Source organism: Bidens hawaiensis, unplaced genomic scaffold (assembly GCF_021521415.1).
Source record: "Bidens hawaiensis isolate Kalapana, Puna unplaced genomic scaffold, B.hawaiensis_p1.1 tig00028823_1, whole genome shotgun sequence".
Taxonomy (NCBI): Eukaryota; Viridiplantae; Streptophyta; class Magnoliopsida; order Asterales; family Asteraceae; genus Bidens; species Bidens hawaiensis.
Genome location: NW_027494741.1, coordinates 20,997 through 43,531, shown reverse-complemented (window position 1 = coordinate 43,531; position 22,535 = coordinate 20,997). Strand labels below are relative to the sequence as shown.

At 33.4% G+C, this 22,535-nt stretch overlaps 4 protein-coding genes across 5 annotated transcripts; 2 read left to right on the top strand and 2 right to left on the bottom strand.

Annotated features, from left to right (window-relative positions):
- Window positions 1-9,481: 9,481 nt before the first annotated feature.
- On the top strand, window positions 9,482-11,768 carry LOC143577825 (putative phospholipid hydroperoxide glutathione peroxidase). Of its 2 annotated transcripts, XM_077061551.1 has the most exons (7): window positions 9,505-9,565; window positions 9,642-9,751; window positions 10,494-10,570; window positions 10,646-10,707; window positions 10,798-10,916; window positions 11,218-11,385; window positions 11,479-11,768. In XM_077061551.1, the coding sequence occupies exons 2-7, from the start codon at window positions 9,710-9,712 to the stop codon at window positions 11,509-11,511; spliced, it is 501 nt and encodes a 166-aa protein (XP_076917666.1). In that variant the 5' UTR covers window positions 9,505-9,565; window positions 9,642-9,709; the 3' UTR covers window positions 11,512-11,768. The 2 variants fall into 2 exon arrangements, with proteins under 2 accessions (XP_076917665.1, XP_076917666.1); XM_077061550.1 differs by having other exon boundaries at window positions 9,482-9,751.
- LOC143577829 (putative ripening-related protein 1) lies at window positions 11,627-12,352 on the bottom strand. Its single transcript, XM_077061555.1, has one exon. The coding sequence runs from the start codon at window positions 12,350-12,352 to the stop codon at window positions 11,735-11,737; it is 618 nt and encodes a 205-aa protein (XP_076917670.1). The 3' UTR covers window positions 11,627-11,734.
- Window positions 12,353-12,969: 617 nt separating this feature from the next.
- Window positions 12,970-15,697, top strand: LOC143577837 (glutathione peroxidase 1-like). Its single transcript, XM_077061560.1, has 6 exons — window positions 12,970-13,283; window positions 14,109-14,185; window positions 14,303-14,364; window positions 15,082-15,200; window positions 15,290-15,457; window positions 15,550-15,697. The coding sequence occupies exons 1-6, from the start codon at window positions 13,239-13,241 to the stop codon at window positions 15,580-15,582; spliced, it is 504 nt and encodes a 167-aa protein (XP_076917675.1). The 5' UTR covers window positions 12,970-13,238; the 3' UTR covers window positions 15,583-15,697.
- A 560-nt stretch (window positions 15,698-16,257) lies between these two features.
- On the bottom strand, window positions 16,258-18,520 carry LOC143577836 (AT-hook motif nuclear-localized protein 5-like). The gene is made up of 5 exons (XM_077061558.1): window positions 17,562-18,520; window positions 17,201-17,268; window positions 16,851-16,982; window positions 16,601-16,762; window positions 16,258-16,521 (listed from the first exon to the last, which is right to left on the bottom strand). Exons 1-5 carry the CDS (start codon window positions 18,088-18,090, stop codon window positions 16,399-16,401), a joined length of 1,014 nt encoding a protein of 337 aa, XP_076917673.1. The 5' UTR covers window positions 18,091-18,520; the 3' UTR covers window positions 16,258-16,398.
- Between the last annotated feature and the right edge of the window lie 4,015 nt (window positions 18,521-22,535).

The window sequence follows — 22,535 nt, the reverse complement described above, 5'->3', positions numbered from 1 at the left end:
CTATATATCTCTATCTCTACTATATATAAAGCATGAGTTAGGGACCTCTTAAATTTTAAAATGTACCTAACTTGTTGCTTATTGTCAACATACTATGCATAAATTTAAGAAATTTTAAGGGTAATGTTGTCTTTATGGTTACTTTAGTTTCTTACATAATAGTTTCAATTTTAGTCATCCAACTTTAATCAAATCTTGTTAAGTTATATAATAATTACACATTCACCCCTTATTTAAAACAAACTATCACCACGCCTTTTAAACGTCTATAACTTTTTCACACATCAATATTTTTTTTTAAAAAAAAATTATATAAAAACGAACATTTTATTCTCTTTAATTTGAGTATGATATTGCTATATTTTATTAATTTCAAAAAATCAACATTTACGTGATTATCGGTTTGTAACGACAATGGGTCAGGTTGGGTGGTTCGAATCATGGGTCAAAATGAATTAGAGTCGGAACATGTCAATACAAAAGCTGGTTAATTTGGTTCTGGTCGGGATGGGTTCAGATCGCAAGGGGTCATGTCAAAAGGGTATCGGGTCGAAATGGGTTTCGGGTTAAAACGGTGTCTGGTCCAGATGGGTTTCGGGTCAAAACGGGTTGGTTTGAAAATCAATTTATTGAAATTGTTGCACATTATAGGCGTTAGTTACGTGATGACATTGTTTACACGTACTCCGCTGCATATCTCGGGTACATCTAACAATACTATTAAAGCAAAACCTATTGTCCACATGTCACTCAACTAGGCTCTCCACAACCTATTGTCCACATGTCACTCAACTAGACTCTCCACATCAATGTCACATCATTGCCAATTCACCTATTTACTTTCTTATTATTGTCAAATCATTTCATACACCTTATTTAAACATTAGTATTTTCCAACCCTAATCATTTTAATCTCTCTCTCTCCCTCTCTCGACTTATTACCTCCACAATCTCCTATATTCTAGTAATGTATATGAGGTTTAATCGTTTTCCGGTAATGTTATATTTTATACTCTAATGGCCAACAATGTTATATGATTTTCCGGTAAGGTTATATCTTTTTCCGGTAAGAATTTATATTTATTTTAATTATTATATGATTTTGTTATCGTCTATTAGGTTGTATATCAAAATCCAAGATTGAATTGCTATTTTGAAGTTATTTCGGTTTTCCGGCAAGACTGAATATCTTTTTCCGGTAATATTTTATATCTATTTTCGTTTTTGTTTATATTTATGGTAATTATTATATGATTTTCATATAATCTCTTTAGGTTCTTATATCAAAATCGAAGATACAATGGAGATTTTCCTTATTTTGTTTTTCCGGTAATGCGATTCAAATATTCTGGTTATCAGTTAGAACATTTGTTTACATAATTCAAATCTTTCACAATTGGTAATTTATTTATTATGTGATATTAATATTAATATTTAAATTTTTCATTTCAGGTTATGTCTCCAACTTAATATAGTTAATTTCATGTATTGAGGATTTGTTGTTAAGATTTCTTATTTTTTATTTAATATTTATGTATATTTTTGTTATTATTCATGTATTTTTCACAATTCATGTAATTTATTTGATTTTTATATAATCAATATTGTATTATTGTTGGCCAAATTCCATTTATTATATTTTAATCATTTTGATTCATTTGAAATTTAATATCATAGCCAATTAAATCACCAATGTCAACGCAATTTAAAACACTATTATATTTTTCCAATATTATTGTACTTTAAATTTTAAAATAATACACATTTAATATGAAATTTTAAAACCGATTTTCACCATTCAAATTCGAATTCTCGCCATTTATATAAAGTTTACAAAAATATGTTATATAGTTTGACTTTCACCAGTTATTCAAAAATCGAATTTTAATAATAATTGACCATTTTATAATTTTTTAATATTCATTCCTTAAATAAAAAAATATTTTTAATAACCATTTCTAAATATTTCAAGTTATTATGATTTTAATGTCACTTTCAACTAAATTCATTAATATATTTATTCCTAGATGTGAAAAATAAAATATATGCATCTAACCAAATATCAAATTCTGATTCTCAAAAAATATGAATTCATAACTTATAGAGTTTCATTTTAATAATCATAATTTCTAACGATTTAACTAAATCAACATAGCAAAAAAATATTATATTTTATTACACAATTTTAATTAACATTATTACAACTTCCATATTTAATCTTTATAGTATATATGTGGAATGAATCCTACAAATATGCCACAAAAGATTTTACCATGTAATATGTTTAACTTTTTATCTTTAAATTCTTTGATTATACCATACATTATTGCACTAAAAATTTAGTAACAATAAGTTTCAAACCCAAAATATTTACCAAAATTGAAATAAAATATTCCATTCAAATTAAAATCCATGATATGATACATTTTTTTTGTAAATAATTTTAATTTACACAATTTATTCAACAATATATAATTTTTGTTACTACATAATTTTAATTAATTAGACGAAAGTTAACAAAAATAACCTTATAATATTTAATGACTATATAAGCGACATATTAGCCATGCATTCTTCAAAGTGTTCAGATCATCTATATCTTCACAATTTATCTACAACTAAAACTTTTGTATGATATATTCTTTTTTGTTTCCCAACTTATTAATTTATTTTCAACTTATCAACGATGAAATTCGAAAGTTTGACCATTATTATATATTGATATTAAAGTAATAAAAATAATATTAAAAGAATTTTAAATGTTCCAACTTATGGTAATTAAAAGAAAACAATATTTGATGGTGATACATGTACATAAAATTATTTTTTACAAGACATTGATAATGAAGGTTTTGTTGCAAATTGTTGTGGTTATTATATTACTGAATGTTAATATTTCTTTTATGTAAGGCCCCGTTACCGGTAGCCTTGCTTTAGCGTCGGATTTACTCATAAACACAGTTCTACAAATCAGAGTTTATTAAAACTTTTCGCGGAATATAAAACATCAATCATTCGTTACAAAAACATTAAATCTATTCTATGATACCATAACACAAAACATTATATTTAAAACATCATTTCTTCCATCTTCAGATGCCAGCCGTTCAATCCATGCCATGTGCCATCCTCATGCTAACTCTATAATCAGCTCACATGCGTGCATACTAAAAGTCAGCTACGCTGAGTGAGTTCTAGTTAATCAAGCAACTTATCATACAACCACTACATACATTATATACGTATCCGAAGACACATAATCCACTGTCAAACATGTTACTGCTTAACCACTTAATTATCCCTACAGCTTAGCCACTTAATTACCCCTACGACTTAGCCACTTAATTACTCCTACAGCTTAGCCACTTATGCCACTTTGCCACTTTATGCCACTTATGCCACTTTAATAACGAAGGCACGCATAGACTCACTCTACCACGTGCTCACATTATGCCCCTAACACTATTACTAGACCCCTATCCACTTCTATCCCACTATACTTCTACTTGTCTATAACCCACTTCCTATCAGCACATTATTTGTATAATAAGCCAGTCACATCAAAGCGATCATACACACAAATAACCACAAGACAATCGCTATCCTTGACAATACGTGCAATATCCGAAGATCGTTCACGCACCGACAAGCGTTATATAATAGCTACCTTGTATGACATCTATAGCATACACTTACCACTTAAGGTAAGTGTATTCACACTTCACATCGAGTATGCACACAACCCCGAAAACATAACACGTAAATGGGGCTAGAAACTCACCTGAACTCGGTTACTTCTTCTGCTACTGGTTATTCCTTCTCGAGCTGTGTGCGTCTAACTATTTAATAATTACATTATTAAGTACCGCTCTAGTCATCTCTTGCTACTTAAATAGCCTTACGCGTCTAAGCCGGTTTTACTTCATTAAATCATTACCCGGTTAGTTAATCGTTACTCATTAACCTTTAAATGTATCTTTCTTAAACTATCAATGTTCAAGGACTATTATGTAATTATCTCACCCTTATATAAGTCCAGGGACCAATCTGTCCTTAACCAGACTTAATTCGTTATCCTGCTTAACGAATTGATGAGCCAATTCGTCATCTGGTCACGGCCGGATTCGTTATCTGAATATGGCGAGTAACGAACCGCTTGATTCCTTACTTTATCATGACGAACTAGATGGGTAACGAATCACTTGATTCGTTAACTCAATATAACGAACTGGCCTTAACGAACGGCTTAGCGAGTTGAAGTTAGTTCGTTGATCTTCCTTAACGAACCATTATAGCGAACCACCCTTAATTCGTTAATTCACCACTAACGAATTAGGGTTAGGGTTATCATTCGTCAGATGTCACATTAGGACATTCTCTGATGTGACTTATTCTCTGGCGCCGCCTTTCCGGAGCCGTTTTCACCGGAAAAACGGGATCTCGCTGGAAAAGCGAGATCTCGTCCATTCCACCACCATTTTCACCGTTTTTCGTCCCGTTTGATACAGATCTGAGCTAGGGTGACCCCTAAGCTCATCTTAGGTTCGATTTATACCCGATTCCACCCGAATCTCGTGACTTTAATGGTTTAACGGTGTCGGCTTGTCGTTTCGTGATTAAATCAACCGGGTTTGGGTTCATACAACATCCTACTATCATTACCTCGGGTCGGAAATCGGTTCTCCTTCTTCTTCTTGGTTTCGGCTTAGAGAGAGAGAGTAGGATGAGAGAGAGCTAAGTGTGTGTTTTGGGTGGTGTATGGAGTATGAGAAATGAATGATAATTGGGTAATTAAGGCTTTTATAATTATAGATTATGGGCTTAAGCCCATGGTCTCATCCTTCCTTCCTTCATGACCCAAGTCCATAACCCATATCCATTAACCAACACTAGCCCGACCCGTACTAGCTCCTACTCTATTTTATTATTTCTCCGTTTACCCGAGTCAACTTCTCACAATTATTAAACAATATAAATAATATCATCTTTAGAAATTTCGGTATGTTACATTTTATTACTTAAATATTAAATATATAATTATGGTCAAACTTTGGAATTTCAAGTTAGATCAAATTAAATTCTTGATTGTGCTTATAAATTTATTTTTGTTAAATGTTTGAATCCTTTACAATTACAATAATTTGTTTCCAAAATGTCCACATTTAAGTTATTCATTCACGTTTATATTTATATTGTGTATATATTATTTTGTTGTATTTTGTTTTAGCAATTTTACTATGTTTTAACTTGTAGTCAAAAATTTGAATTTCAAATAAGAACGAATTAAATTTTTGATTGTTTTTACAAACTATTTTTGTTAAGCAGACAATAAATTTGCTTAAAATGGATTTGACATTTCCATAATAACAAATTATAATTCAAAACCTTTTAGAGTTAAATACATATTTTTTTAATGGGTCAGCTCGGGTTTGATTTTTCCTTTTAACACACACACACACATATCTATAATATATATAAACGAAAATCCAAAATACCTAAGTGTCGCGATGTGGTCGCTCCCCCTTTTTGGAGTCACCAGATTTGCTTGATTTTTAAATGGAGCATTCTCATGCATTTGACCCGAATTCACGGGTACCCATATATTTCTTAAACGGGTTATAACATCTCATTAAATTAAAAACTAATCTCACCAAATATTTGATATAATAATCCTCTAAAGTAGGGATATACTAAAAATTAATATATGATTTATTTAAAAAAAAGATATATATTATTTATAATTAAAAAACCAATTTGTAGTAAAAAAAAATAAACGGGTATTTGGTCTCATTAAACACATATAGCTTTTAAACCGGGTTATAACATCTCATTTATTTGTGATACAATTAATCATAAAACCATAAGTATATTATTAACTTTCATATAATAAAAAAAGATATAAATTTAAAAAATAATTCAATATTAGAAACAAATAATATAAAACGACCCCCGTGTATATATATATATATATATATATATATATATATATATACTTATTTAGCAACTAATTTTATGATAAAAACCGAAACTTACACACTTTAATATTCAAATTTAATATACAGATTTAGACAAAAACTGACATCATAAGTAATTCGATCACATCCTTACAAAATTTATCTAAATCATCTATAAATAAAAACCGTTTAATAATTTTGTCAAACAACTTCTATTATTAACCGTATGATAATATGATGACTATCTCTATATAATTTTATCATAAAATTCATTCTTTCATTCCAAGGATGTACATAGAGATTTATGATTTGTTTATAAGTTTGTGAATTGTATTTGTACTTTTATTTCTCTTATTAACAATACATTAAATTTGATTTTGTAGTGATTTTAGTTTTCTTCTTTGTAAGTATAAAAAATTACAAAACATTTATTTCTATTTCCTTGATTGTTTAATAAACAAGACTTTATGACTTCATATATCATGATGTAGTTATTATTAATATATCTTTCTGGCTTCATGAATTAAGTTCAAAAGATGTTTTAAGTTGGCATTTTACGTTATTTGTTGTTGTATATAATTTTGTTTTACTAAAAACAACAATGTAATACCTTCTGATGAATGTAAAATTATTTGTTTTTTAAATATTACACTATCAATTTATTATTATTAGGGGGGGTGGTTCCATTTTCCTCACACACCACATCCAATTGTGGTGTGCCACATCACCAACCCCAAATACATCACATGTGATGGATTTTAGTAGGGGTGATGGTGTGGTGTGATGGGATTTTTTTGTCTTTTGTATTTTTTAATAAATACTAAAATAAATAAAAATAAAACAATATTACATTAAATAAAAAATAAAACAAGATTACATAAAATAAAAAAAACCTACGACCCTTCCTAACCCCACTTGTCGCATATCTCGCGTTTGCGTTGAAGTAGGATCGATTTAAAGGGTTCCTCAACATGTTCTTGCGGTTGTAGGAGGAAAGTTAGATCGGCGTTTTTTTGGTTTTCATTCAAATGGTTGATATACGTCTCCTCACGTTTCATTTCTTAATATGAGCCTGTTTCTTTCGCTCCTTCGTCTCGGCCATTTCCGCCATCTTAGCCGACTTGTATTCGGCGAAGTTTTCGGCCACCGCTTCCTTTCCAAGTCTTGACGATTCCCCACATTTCTTGCGATTCGGCCGTGTGGGTGTGGGTGCGCCTTCGTCGGGATCGTCTCCGGGTTCCTCGTTCAAGTTCATGCTCGGCATGTTGAATGACCCGCCGCCGGTAGACGTTGTGTAGTCCCCGGACTCGGAAGTTTTTGATCTTTTTGATGAAGATCCTCTCTTCCTTGGAGCTGTCGGTCCGTTCAAATTGACCAAGGGAATCGGTTCCCACTTCGCGTGGCGTCTCGCAATCTCCCACGCTTCCAAGTGGGGAAAAGTCCTACATTTGAAAATTTTGACATAATCGGCCAAAGCGTCCTTTATGATAGTCGCCTTGCTCGCTCTGCTTTGTGGATATCGGGACTACAAAACATTTAGAATATATATATATATGTATATATATATGTATCAAATTGTAAAAAAAAAATAATAGATTATAAAATAAATAAAATAAAATAGTTACCAATTGGACGTAACAAGTATTAAATTTTGACATTTTTCGATTCAAATATCCACACTTGGCAATCATTTGATCCTTGTTTCGTACGGTTGCGCCGGGAAGTTTCGAGAAATGTTCATTAATACGTCTCCATAACGCATCTTTTTTTTGTTGGTTTGAGTGTTTTTTCGATTCGGAGCAATGTAAATAAGCCATGGTCAAGGATACCTCCTCATCGGGCAACCAACACCTAACTTTTTTTTTGACGCGTCTCCTTCTCCGCGGGTTCATCTTCATCCAAAGTTTCCGTTTCGTGACGAAAAGCACTTGCAAATTGAAGTATAACATCGGTATTGTCTAGGGGATCGACGGACATTTGAGACGGTTGAGATTGAAACATTTAAAAAGCATTATTTGGATAATTTTTGGTAGAAAAAGGTGGAATAAAAGGTTAGTTTTGATACGATTGGTTTTGGAACGATTGATAATAACGTTGTTGTTGGGAAAGTTGTTGTTGGTTTTGGGACGGTTGAAAATGTTGTGGATAAGGTTGTTGTTTGGAAGGTTGTTTTTGGAATGGTTGGGTTGTGTCGGGTTCGTCTTGTAACTGAAATCTCGTCGGTTCGCCCTAGATTTTGTCGAACCTTTGGTCGGGTTTGGGTTTTCTTTGATCCCGACCCACGTTTCTTAGAACCCTCAATTGATATGATGTTAAAATGATGTGTGTAGTAGAAGATTTTGAGTTGGATTTGAGTTGATTTTGAGTTGGATTTGAGTATATTTTGAAGATATGTTTTAGTTATTTATATAGGTAAAATAATTTATTTTTTTATTTAAAACACCCTCCCAACGGCTACCTCCCAACGACTCCCTCCTCGATTAACCCCTTACTCCGTGATGGCTATCACGCACACTCCCCCATCACGCGTGATGGGGGACCGACGGCGGTGTGCGTGAGGCTATCACGCGTGATGGATCCTCACCACACACCAGCCCTTCCTCCCTTATTATTATTATTATTATTATTATTATTATTGTTATTATTATCGTCGTCGCTATATATTTATATACAATTTTCACGCGTATGATACACAGGTTACTAGCCATTGAAAGATATTAAAATTTTACATTATTGTTTGAGTCTTCGTCTATAATTCTTCCAATGTTATAGGAAGACATTTTTAATATGTGACAACATTTTGTTCTAAAAATTATTTTTATACACATAAAATGTATAATAACATTGGTTTGAATGTTTTATTTTAAAATAAATCAAACACTAAAGTTTGGTTTGCAAATTATAGTTTATAATTAATAGTGTATAAATATATCAAAAACTTATTATAAAAGTCATAAATAAAAATCATTATATAATATAACTCAATTTACGTATTACATGTTATATATTTTTTTACTATTAATATAACTTTCATCCGTGTGTAACACGAACTTCATTATTAAACATGTTATTATTTAAATAGTATATTTAATTTGGATTATATTGTTTTTTTTTAAATTTTCAGGTAGTGAAGCAAAATGAGTTTCTTTTTTAGAATATTTGAAGAAGTTGATGATGATTTAATATGAAAGAACATGTTTAGGTCTTTTGTTGATGTTTTCTGTGGTTTGGTGTAAACTAACTTATTGTAACTTTAAACTTTTAATATTTAGAAATTATAAATGGTTAACGTTTTATTTAAATTTATTATGTTTATTGACATATATTTCCATCTATGTGTAGCACGAGTTTATACCATAGTGACTAGTAAAACAAAAATAAAGTAATTAAGTTTTCTGATGACCACCGTCACCACTGCCAGGTCAGCACAACATAAAACTGCCACGTATCTAGCTCAATGTCCACATTTCATACACGCAAACAAACACCAGTACAAGATTAAACACTCATCATCAGTACGAGATTTATCGTTTATATAAATCAGAAGTACCCCAATGTCGTGTTCATCAGCTCGTGTCTTCAACAACCTTATTATTACTCGAAGACTTCTAGTACTTATCCCGTACAAAACCCCTTCGAATTATCATCGGTTAATTTCATCAGTTTCTTCAATTTCTCATCATTCAGGATTATCAAAAACAAGATTTGGTGGTTACAATAGAAATCTAGTGTTGGGTACGAGATTGAATCAATCCATGGCGCAATCGAAGCAATCGGTTTACGACTTCACCGTTAAGGTTTGTTTCTCTTCATTTTGATCTCTTGTTTTTGTGTGTTTTCACTTTTCAGTTATGGGTATCTTGAAAGATTGTTTCTTGAATTAATAATTAGTATGCATATTATTATTCATTGGACTTGTTCGTTCATTCAATAAATAAACTTGTTTGTGAACGATTCACAAACACAAAATAATTTATTTGATTTGGCTAACCGAGAATGGTCGGTTTGAACGGTTTAGTTTGGCTATCAGCTTGCGTTTATGTTTATTTTAACATTCATAATCATATATTAATTTACATATAGCTATATCACATATACCCGTATAATCATATATAAATTTACATATAGATATGACATATACCCGTATATATTTTGGTTTTATATTTAATAATAATAATAATTTCGTTTAAATTTAATTGATAAGATTAAAAAGTCATTAAAGAATATAGAAAACCTTCAATGAACAAACATTAACGAACACAAACAGATGTAAACGAACACATTATCAAACATTCACGAACACTATTGAACGAACATGGCTATGGCTTCTTTTCGTGTTAGTTAATTTAGTTAACTGAACGAAATTTCTTGTTCATCTTCATTCATTAAATAACGAAATTCCCACCAAACATTTGGTTTGTGTACTTCAGTTGGTGGCATGTACCCACAAAAGTGAAGATCTTTGAATGTGATCTTAGTATCAATTAGTATTAGTTTATAATGTGTTTTAAATAGTATTTTTGGTTGGTTTTGTTTTAGGATGCAAAGGGCCAAGAGGTGGATCTTAGCCAGTACAGGGGAAAAGTGTTGTTGATTGTTAATGTTGCATCACAATGGTAAACAATATGTCCCCATAATTAATTATTCGTTAATTAGCTCTTTTTTAATTAACTTCAAATTCTGTGTTACGGTGGGTTTACAAATTCTAACTACCCTGAGCTGATAACCTTGTACCAAAAGTACAAGTATAAAGGTAGGTTTGTTTTTTTTTTCCTGTTACTCTTTAAACATATGTTTCACTTTCTGTAGCCTATATCTATTTAATCTTTTTGTGATTTTATAGGTCTTGAGATTCTTGCATTCCCATCTAATCAGTTTAAAGGGCAAGAACCCGGAAGCAATGAAGAAATTCAAGAGTTTGCTTGCACTCGCTTTAAAGCCGAGTATCCCATCTTTGCTAAGGTTAGTGCTGTTAGGAACGAACTTAGGATGAACACAAGGCAAAGATTTGTGTGGTTTGGTCTAAGCTGACCTGCGTCCACGGCTGCAATAAGAAATTTATTATTTCTTTATGCTCTTTTGGCACTCGTTATAAGAAATTACAATTACAAGCACGATATCAGTATATAGACACTTAAATATTTTGAGACTGGTCTATGGTTTATATCATGTAACTGATATAAACCAACAAGTGTTGTCCAAACTGTTTCATGGAACTGAACAAATCGCGGTGACCGAATTTGTTGACTTGTGGTTAATGTAGGTTGACGTGAATGGCAAAAACGCTGAACCCCTGTACGATTTCTTACGCTCAAGCGAAGGAGGGCTTCTTGGTGACAGCATTAAGTGGAACTTCACAAAGTTTTTGGTTGATAAAGAAGGAAAAGTCGTTGACCGTTATGCCCCAACCACCACTCCGCTAAGCATCGAGGTATGTCACATGTAACACATGTAAAATAATCTTGTTGATGTTCGAATTGCTGCGAAACTCATGTTTTCGTGTTTGGTTTTGTTGTTATTGCAGAAGGATATAAAGAAGCTGCTTGGTGTCGCTTAAGGATTATGGTACTCTCGTGTTTTCTTGTTTGGTTTTCGTTTTCGTGTTATGTGATTTCGTACTTTGAACTTAATATAAGTGAAGTTTGTTTATAGTAATAAAACAACCTTTTACATGTATATCTTGTGTTTTATGGTGTCAAATGTTTGGTAAACAACATTTATTATTACAGAAATGATACAAAACGAACCGAACCGAGTTTTATTACACCGTGAAACTTTAGTTAATCAGACCATGTAACCTTCATCCACCCCCAATCCTTTCTCGGGACGCCAAGAGCCTCCCAAACCGCCTCCGATGCATCAACAATATCATTCCGGCATGGTGGTTGATACGCATGCTCATCGTCACACCCCATGGTCGAGTCACACTGGTCAACCACCTTAGCTTTAACGCTCTTCCCGTTACCATAAACCTTAATATCTGTAAGGCATCTTTTTCCATTGCTATACCAACCAGTAGATAAGGCGACTACTCTGGTCTTATCCGAGTGAAACTTTTCGTCACACTGGGATGCCCAACCGCCGTCACCACCGTCTTCAAAGCTATTTAGCTTTAAGATGGCTTCTGTTCTTCGTGTCACGGGTGGTGAGCAGTGGTAGATGTCGTAAAACTTCCCTTCTTTGCAACATTCCGCCATGTTATGTTCGTTGCAATGGTTTCCCGGTGGTTTCTTGCCCCTAAGGCGGCCACTCGGGCTGCAAACTTGTGCTTCGGTGGATGTACTAAGAAACACGACCAAAAGAATCGTCGCAAGGGCTAGAATATGAGGGCGGTTTGGTTTAGCCATGGTGGTCATTTCTAGCTTAACCAGTGGTTTGGATTTGGAGTTGGGTGCCATCAATGGGACATATTTATGGTGGTCTTGATTTGCTAGAAATAAACTTAGTATCTTGTTTGACTTGGGTTATGATCCATATGATGTTAGAGAGTGGTATATGATATATCAATATTGATGCTTTTACATGGATTGCATAATATGGACTAAATATTGGTATTTTTAATATTGGGTAAAAAAGTTTGTTTAATATAATACCACTGGAATTGGAAATTCTCAAAATAAACATATTACTAGTCAGCTCTCATAAAAACATTCAATTTTCAAATCCAAAAGGTGAACATATATTCTTAATGTGAAACTAGAAAATGAAAACATGTTCTTCACGACAGCTCTAATATGCAATTCAGTTAGAGCTGTACGATGTTCAAAACTCTAGGTTTTATATGTACTGTAATATAACGTTATGCACTTGTAAATCTTTGTGGGGTTCCGTTGACCAGTGGACACATCAGGTACGTGACACATGTCCTTCTCGGTGAAGTGGCACAGGATGTTCTTATAGACCGCCAACATCCTTTGTAAATTTTGTGGGGTTCCGCTGACCATGTGGACACACCAGGTATATGACACATGTCCTTCACGATATGTTCTCACATACCTTCATTATCGTCAATATTTAGTTGTACCCTTTACTCAAAACTCTTTGTTTGAAAAACATTTCATGTGAAATATTAATGATAGATTAATCATATAGTCACATCAAGTTGTTATCATGATTTGAACATTTAATTTTGATTATCAAAGGATCCAAAAAGGTATAAACTTAATTTGTCACGTTTGTAACCGTAGCCACCAACTAAAGTTAGCATCTTGTCAAGTCAATTCTTGATTATCCGAATTAAAAAATAATAATCCAATTTCAACGCAATCAGCTCTCAGATCATCCATGGCAGACCAACCCAAGAAAACCCTCTATGATTTCACAGTCAAGGTTTGATCTTCATCTTGCTAACCCACTCTCAAGAACCCTGAATTTGATTATGAGTTAATTTTATTTTCAGTTAATTCACTCTCACTAATTTACTACAGTTGACCTTCAGTTTTCAAATTAACAATAAAATTAGGCTTCCAAATTTAGATTATTAGTCAATTTGGCTCTCTAGCTTTGGTTTGGTTTGATCTCATGAATTTTGTATTAGTTTTTAGTGTTGTGTTATGTTTCGGTTTTGGGCTAGAACTGAACCAAACACTGAAATTTCGGTTTTTGAATCTTTTAACACTGCCCGGTTTCAGTTTCTCAGTTTTAAGTTTGGGTTCGGTTCCGGTTTTCTCGGATTTGCCATTCAAGCTTGAAAATTTTGGGCCGAGAAAAATTGACCAAAGGGCTATAAATCATTTTTGTTAATTAATTGATAACTAATTGATTATTATACAGTTAGACTAAAAAACATGAAACCAAAACTGAATTAAGGCTTCAGTTTTTTACATATTTTAAAACCCTTTGGTTTTGTCCGATTTGCCAATTGAGCTTGAAAATTTTGGGCCGAAAAAAGAAATTGTCCTAAAATGTTGAATTTGTGTGTGAATAATTTTGTTAATTAATAACTTATTGATTATTATACATTTAGGCTAAAATATTATATTCTTGTAACTTACTAAAAGAAAATCTATAAATTTGGTTCGGGTCGGTTGTTTCGGATTTTAGCAAAACATAAAACTAAGCTGTCGATTTTTCGTTCAGTTTGGTCTTTTAGGTTCGGTTCAGTTTTTTCGGTTTCATGCACTCCCCTAAATTTTAATCTTCAATTTGACGCAGGATGCGAAGGGTGACGATGTAGACCTTAGCATTTACAAGGGAAAAGTTGTACTTATTGTTAATGTTGCTTCCAAGTGGTAAGCATCTATAAGCAAGCTCATTTTTTACTATTTTACTGTCTTTTCGAATTGGCTTTGTGATTATATATTCTAAAGTGGCTTACAGTCAGTTGTGTTGTTGGTTCTTTGTGGCAGTGGACTTACAAATAACAACTATGATGAACTGAATCAGATTTATTTGAAGTACAAGGAGAAAGGTTTGTCGTTTTTGGTTTTGTGTTCAAAATTTGATATAAAGCGCATTTCATCTTAAAGAATGAAATCTCGGTTGCCCTTTTAAATTATCGGGGTACCGTTCCAAACAAACTAAGAAAGTGCATAACCACCAAAAACTATGTTGACCAAGATTTATGAATTATGATGTTCAAGATGTTAGTTTGGTATGGAGTCATATGAATAATGGAAGATTGACTTTTTTAGTTGCAAAACCATAAAAAAGATTGTAATTTGCAAAAAAATAATGATCTTGAAGAAAAAAACACGTCATCAATTACACATGGGCTCTACTATTGGTACACCGCCCCTAAAAGTATGCACCAATTTGCCTGTCACATCGTACCATATGACCTTTTTCGCCTATATGATGGGGCGAAAAAGGTCATACGGGGGGGGGGGGGGGTTCGTATGTCGTTTTCCAGTGGTTACATCAGTCAAAAAATCATATTGACCGTATGATTTCGTCATACACCCCGTGAACCTACATAACTTTTTTCGCCCTATCATATGCCTCATATGACTGTCAATACGACCCATTTGACCACTTTTCGTCATTGGCGTCTAGATAGCACATCAGTGATGTTTGTAGAAAGAATAATTCGTTATTGTAACGAAAAGTAGGGTTTTTATTTGTATTATTAGCAATGATGGTGTCAGTTACTAGTTGAAATACAAGGTTTTGACTGCAATGAATGCAGGTTTTGAGATCTTGGCATTTCCATGCAATCAATTTGGGGCTCAAGAACCAGGAACTAATGAAGAGATTGTGGACTTTGTTTGCACCAAATTCCAATCTGAGTTTCCCATCTTTGACAAGGTAAAAATCCAAACAACCCATCATCAAAAAACTACTAAATTTTCAAAATTTATAAAAAAGTTTGAAACTTTGATGCAATTTCACCACAGATCGATGTGAATGGTGAGAACGCAGCACCCGTGTACGAGTTCTTGAAAACAGGGTTCTATGGAATCCTTGGAGGAGACATTCAATGGAACTTTTCCAAGTTCTTGGTTGATAAAAATGGTATACCTGTTGACCGCTATTATCCCACAACTTCCCCTCTTACGATCGAGGTAAAAAGACAAAAATACCCTTCTAAAAACAGTCATCATCATATTTTGCATAAACTTGTTTGATTTAATGTACCCTTGTTTATTTTTTGCAGAGGGACATTCAGAAACACTTGGGTCTCCTGTAGATTTCAAGATTTGCAGAAACACTTTGTTTTAAACTGTTTGAATGTGTTGGATAATGGCATATTATGTATTATTTTCTGTTGGATGATTGAAAACTTATATTGAATAATTTAAGAAACATGAAAAAACTTTCTAGAATCATAGTTATCAAATGTTCTAGACGCACTTGAGGCGCATAGGCCTCGCCTGAGGCCTAGGCGCGAGGCACAAAATAAGTGAGGACCTAAGACAAGAAAAAGCGCACTTAAATAAAGAAAAATATAAAAATATTATGTATTAGAAATATAATACTATTCTTCATATATAATAAACAAAGGCTATTAGCACCAAAAGCTCTAAAAGAGTCGAGATTCAAATATAATTCCAAAACTTGAATAACAAATTGTTTAAAGTAAAGTACCAAAATGTTCAAAACATAAAAACCAAGAGGTCAAAAAGTAATAAATAGTAAACGTTCAAATGACTATTATTCTTGATCCGTCATGAATGCAAGTAGAGGTGTTGTCACCTTCAAGAAGCAAGGGCCTAGAAACTACAAGCGCAGACATTGGGCCTGGCCTGAAAAATGGGCCTAGGCACAAGAGGCGAGGGCTTTTAATAACTATGGCTAGAATAACATGAACAAACCCTAGAAATGAACATTAGCCTCAAAGAAAGACAATAGCTACAGATGACAATTGTGCATTACAAGATCTACTGAACAAATAAATAAAGAAAAGCTCTAGGGCTAAACAAACATAAACATGTCAAGTTTTCTTGTTTTAGTTTTGTAACAAATACATAAACACATAGCCCACCATTAATCTACAAGACAATATCTAGTTAAGCTGAACTCCAGGACTCTTCTCGCCTCCCGAGGGTGGCTCGATTGCGGTTATTGCTTTAGAATTATCTCCTCCTCCGCCACCTCCACCACCATATAAGAAGCTACTAACCACCACCTGCCACCAACAAAGAATATGTAATTTGCATAAAATCACTAAAATGAAAGTGAGAAGAAAAAAGGGTGTAAAAATGAACCTGAACAAGGGTGGAGGCGATAAGTTTACCACCAATGGCGCCACCAAGAACTTGACCATCAGAGTTACAAACGGAAATACTAAGACCGCCAGTACGATTGCGGGGGCTACCGGTTTCAGCAAGCAGATAACAACCCGACAAGCATAGAATCTCAAAACGACCCTAGAAAGTTGTTTTAATAGAACAATGTGACAATCATGATTTGACAAACGGAATATCAAATTAGCTTTTTTAGGTTAAGTGGTCAAACCTCATAAGTCACGGTCCCACCAGAAGATGTAAATTGGCGTAATGTCACAGTTGAAACAGTACCATTGCCTGACAAGATGCAGAGCGCCCGTTGCCTTTGCTGTGCAAAAGATAATATCTTTTCTGCAACATCCTGCAACATAAAGATTTACAATAATGCTTATCAGTTCCAATTTCAAGATTCAAGAAAAATAAATTTCGCAAAAAAAGGTTTAATTTTTGGGATGACCCGAACTAAATCACAACATTTCCCTCACAAAGTTATAATCTTTACAGAGAAATTTTAGTTTATAGGGGAATTTAGATATTTAATAGACAGTCAACATTTTAAATACACTATCGCATGCATACCTCTCCAACTGATACATGGATGATGTGAGGTGTGAAGGCAGATCCTGCTGAATTATGCATCCATTCGCCTACGCAAATTATAATAAGAAAACAACATGAAACACACAAGAATGAGAACATAAAATACAAACCAATGCATTTTAATAAGAAAACAACATGAAAACACAAGAATGAGAAAAGTGTAAAATTTAAACTGATACATGAAAACACAAAAAGTCCAAGATCATACCAACCAATGTAAATTGTAGAACAAGATGCTACAATCTAAACCAATACATGCATACTCACAATTTAATGATGTAAAAGAATCTGCACAAGACCAATATAAAATGCATAAAGCAACCAAAAATAATAAACATACCAACATTTGCAAGCTGTTGCTTCCTTCCGCTGCCAGGAGGCCGTCCCCTTTTCTTTTGTGGTGTCGGTGTCGTTGGATCAGGTGTTGCAACCGCGGGTGCAGGCGTTAATCCCAAAGCCATGTGGTTCCCATCAGGTGCATACTTTCTAGGCCTCCCTCTTTTTTTCTTTACAACAACAGACTCACTTCCGCTTCCACTTCTAGGGTCGGGAAGAGCAGGAATGGCGGCTGCACCACCGCCGCCACCACCTTCCAAGTTAAATCCATGAGGGAAACTAGGCGGTGGTGGTTGCGGTGGCGGTGTGTTATGTTCCAAATGAAACGAAGAACCTATCGAAGGTGCTAACCTCATATTGCTATGGCTAACGGGCGATAAATTAGGGGTTGATTGAATCTTGAAACCAGGTGGGACTTGAAACCCTCCACCCTGATTACCCGACCCGCCATTCGAACCCGACCCGACGTTAGAACCCGATCCCCGAAACCCTCTATTGAGATAAAATGATGGGATTCCTTCCCTTCCATCCATGCATTTACCCACTAATCTCACACCAACCTAATTACACACACTTCTAAAACCACAATTGAGCAAAACCCACAAAATTTAACAACAAAATAACCACAAACACCTGTCAAGACTCAAAACTTTTCACAAAATTCGACCTAAAAATACAAAATTGAGCAACACCCACAAAAGATAAACTAAAATTGAAAGAGGGTTTTACAAGGGTTTTTCAAGAAACAAGAAAAAGATTGAACCTTTAGTGAAAAAGATTCAAGCTTTATGAGTACAAGCAACACAAAGAGGTTACAAGAACAATATTTTAGGTTCTTGAATCTTGATAATGTAGAAATTAGGGCAGACAAACCTGTGTAGGATGGTGAAAAAATGTGAATTTGGAAGTGAAATAAAAAACCCTAGATTTAAAATTGCAGATGGAAAAGAGTTTTTGGGAAAGAGAAATAGGGTGGGAGGGTAAGGACAAAAGTGAAATGGGTTTGAGGTGATTTTGAGTTTTGAATTATATAGTTCTTTCCTATACAAACTAGGACAAAACCATTTTGTTTCTAGGATATAAAATGAAAATAATAACATCTAAGGTCAACACATAGTACATTAGTCAAACCTATGAGATCTTATTATTAAAAAAACCTAAGTTTAGAATATTAATTAATAGAGGGCTTGCTTAAAGGAATGTCCTTTAAAAGCTGTTTATTTAATGTGCGATATGTTATATCAGTTGTTTCTTTTCTGTATGACCGTTTAGATTTGATGATTTTTTAGTAAATGGATGATAATGTTTTATTTTTTTCTTGTGAATGCACATTTAATCCTTGTAAGATTAATGGTAAACTGACGTATCGTTTAAGGGTGTTGATTAGTTGATCAGCTGATGTGCGTAGAGTCTGACCCTTAATAAAACTTTTATACAATATGTATAAAAGCATTTGAGCATGATTGGGTACTGAATCTCTACTAATTTTAAATAAACTTGGTTAAGTCAAAAAAAACTTTTTTGTAAAAGGGACCACATACCTAATACTTTGGTTGAGTTTGGTACACACGAGTTTCTTTTGCATGTGATGAGGGTTGGATTAGAACAAGATGCAGATTTCAAGGGCCCAAATTGCATTTGTAGGTCAAGCAGTTCACCAACTGGACCCACTAAGAGAAACAGATCATGGCCTTTTATGCCTTATGATTCTTACTTCTAAATTCTAATAACATTGACTCCTTCAACAACATCCAAGATCATTCGAGCCTGGTTCAAGACTGCGAATGTTAGATCTAGTTGACAAAATTGGTGGGAAGCAAGAAATGAAACAATGGTCTTAAACAAGTGAATATAAAAGATTTAGGCTTTAGCAAGTAGCAACAATATAGTATATGAATCCAGGTTGGTAAAAAGCTAAATAAACAGATGCTAAATGATTTCTTGAAGATATTCTAATGCTACTTGATATCCATCAAAAGTAACATCCTATTTTGTTTGTTAGTTTAACTCGTTAGTTAAACATGCCAACCCAACAAAATCTTTAATTTAGAAAAAAAAGGGTACTGACATGTGTATGTCTTTAACCTGTTTTTTGGAAAGGTGAACCACTCAATTAGCACGTTTACAACTCCGCCCACCAACTCGTTTGACACGTTTAGATAAATGGGTTAAATAGTCGTGTTTGAATTACATGATCTTAAATGTGAGAGGGTTAAAGTTGATGTCTTTGACATAAATAAAAATATGGGTTGTGTTGGATTGTGTAGTTCAACCCGCAAACCCGACACAATTGTCAATCAGCCACCGCCATCACTATTAACACCACCACCGACTTAAAAGAACATGGCAACCACCTCCTCAATCATCGACACCACCCACTATTGTCATCACCGCTTTCACTGCCACTATTGTTAAGCAATTGATGTGGCGAAAAAAATATCACACACAAACAAAAATACATGATTTACATGGTTCAGACAAAACACCTACGTCCACACTCACAGTACTTCCGGCTTTCATGGGGTGACAACTCCTGGCCCGATCACCACGTTAGGCCAAAACTTTTTAAAAAATTACACACACATGTATGAAAACAAGTATGTATTTTTAACAATGTTTTAAAAATCGGTATTTTGCTTGTACCGGATTAGGTTAAAAAATGGTACAACCGGTTGAACCGGGTTATACCGGGAGGTTCAACCGGTTGAATAGCTTACATTATAATTTCTATAAATGTAACTTTAATCCAAATATAACCCAAAATTAAATGATTCCTATAACAAAAAATAATCCAAAAGTTAATCCATATTAAAAAAATAATGTAAAAGCATTCAATTTAAAAAAAATACTCCTAAAGTTTACACATTTAAATGTTGATTGTTTGGTTAAAAGTAATTGTGAAAAAATACGGGCTGCAAATATAAAAATTTTTTCGGGCTTAAAACCGGTTTACCGGTAAAAACCAGTATTTTAGACAAAAACTGCCGGTACGATGTTCTAGCAAACCGGTCAAAAATACCGGCCTACTGTGCGAAATTCAGTTTAAACGGTTCAACTCGCCGGTTTGAATCGGTTTTTAAAACACCGATTTTTAATATTTAAACCCAATTACCTAATTCATTTAAGCATTTTTATATTGAAAAATATGCGCATTCCAAAGCATAACCCAATAAATCCATTTAAAAATGTAATTTTTTGAAGCCAATAAAAAACCTTTTTACAAGCGCACATTTTTTCTCGTCTTTTGCCCAAAATATTTTAACAATTCTTGGGAACAACCCATTACCGCAGTATGCAACTAGGGAATCTTTATTATGCTCGGTACAAAGATGCTTATGATTTATGGGTCAAGTTATTTTACAAAGGGGAACAAAAATAAGAAGAATTTGTAGCCATACAAAAAAACCTCTAAAAAAATAATTATAATAATAAAAATCATAACTCAAAATTTAATAAAAAAAATGAAAAAGGTAAAACACAAAAATGTTTCCACCGTCTTTGTCGTTCTAAAAAAACACAATTGTGAGTGAAAAAGATCATTGTGTCTTTTTATTTATAATTGTGTTTATTTTCGTCATTGGTTGTGTCTTTTTTTTCTTTATATTGTGTTATATTACTTAACATTGTGCTATATTTTGTTCGCCATTGTGTTATATTTTGCGAAATATTGTGTTTTTTAGTTATAATTGTGTATTTTGTTCATTTTCGTTATTGTGTCTTTGATCTCGGCATTGTGTCTTTTCGTCATTTTTTAATGGAAATGATGGTCCCAAACATTTTAGTTTTTTAAAACTTTTTTATTTTTTATTTATATTTTGAGTTATGATTTTTTTTTGAATTTATTTTTAAGGGGTTTTTGTATGGTCACAATTTCTTCTCACACTTCTCTTTTTTTTATTTTCATTTGTATTTTAACTCTGCTCATGATTTATATAGAGAACAATTAGATTCAATAACTTAATAACTTAGAGAACCAAAAAAAAAACATAAAACAAGCCCTTCTAATCAAATATATGAGTTGCCCAGTGTCAAACTGGCCCAAAGGCCTTCGCAAAACGGAACAACTACATTGCAACTTCCTTAATAAATTTACAAATCGAACATGATTAAAAGATACTACTTTCTTTTACAATTTTGAATTCCAAATCCAGTTCATCAAAAAAATTCCCTTCACAAGTTTCAATTCTTTATAAAATCAAAGTTCAATGAACCCAACACCCCAAGATTCAACCAATATAACATTTAAACAAAGAAAAAAAACACAATTATATATGAAAATGATATACGTTGTAATGTCATATAGATCGTTAAGGCAGAGAGTGATAGTACTTTGCATAAGGAAAGATGAAAGCTTGTTACATTATATTCATTAAAACAGGGGGGGGCTATATATAGCCATACACATAATTACAGACGTGGGTATAATAAAAAAAACAATACAATACTAATTTCTATCCTAAACAATCGGCCGGTTCAAGGAATAGGCTAATTCTTTTACGCAGCTTACCCTTCCTCAAGCGTACACCTTCACTACAAGTGATCAACATCTGCGCACTCTCCATTATTCAACTTGTAGAGAAAGCAACAACATGATCCAAACAACCCGCTAACCAACCGATCTACCTGCCCTTATGTTGAATAAATGACCACAAACTGTGGTCACATTTATTTTGTCACGACTACATAAAAAGTGCTATGTCAGCTAGGGGGTGATCTTTTCCCGACGGGCACTTACCCTGAGTTGACATCGCACTTTTGATGCAGCCATGACAGAATATGTGACCACATTTTGTGGTCTTCCGGTTTGAGTTGATAAGGCAAGCGTAGGTAGGGGATGCGGGTCAATGCCAAGGCTTCTTCTATGGCTTGGTGTGGATACTCCATATTCTCTCAGCTAGAATAAGAAGAGAGATTACCTTCTTACCAGAGGCCAAAGTGTTATGGAAGAGCCTGGCGCAACACTATGAACGATCAACAT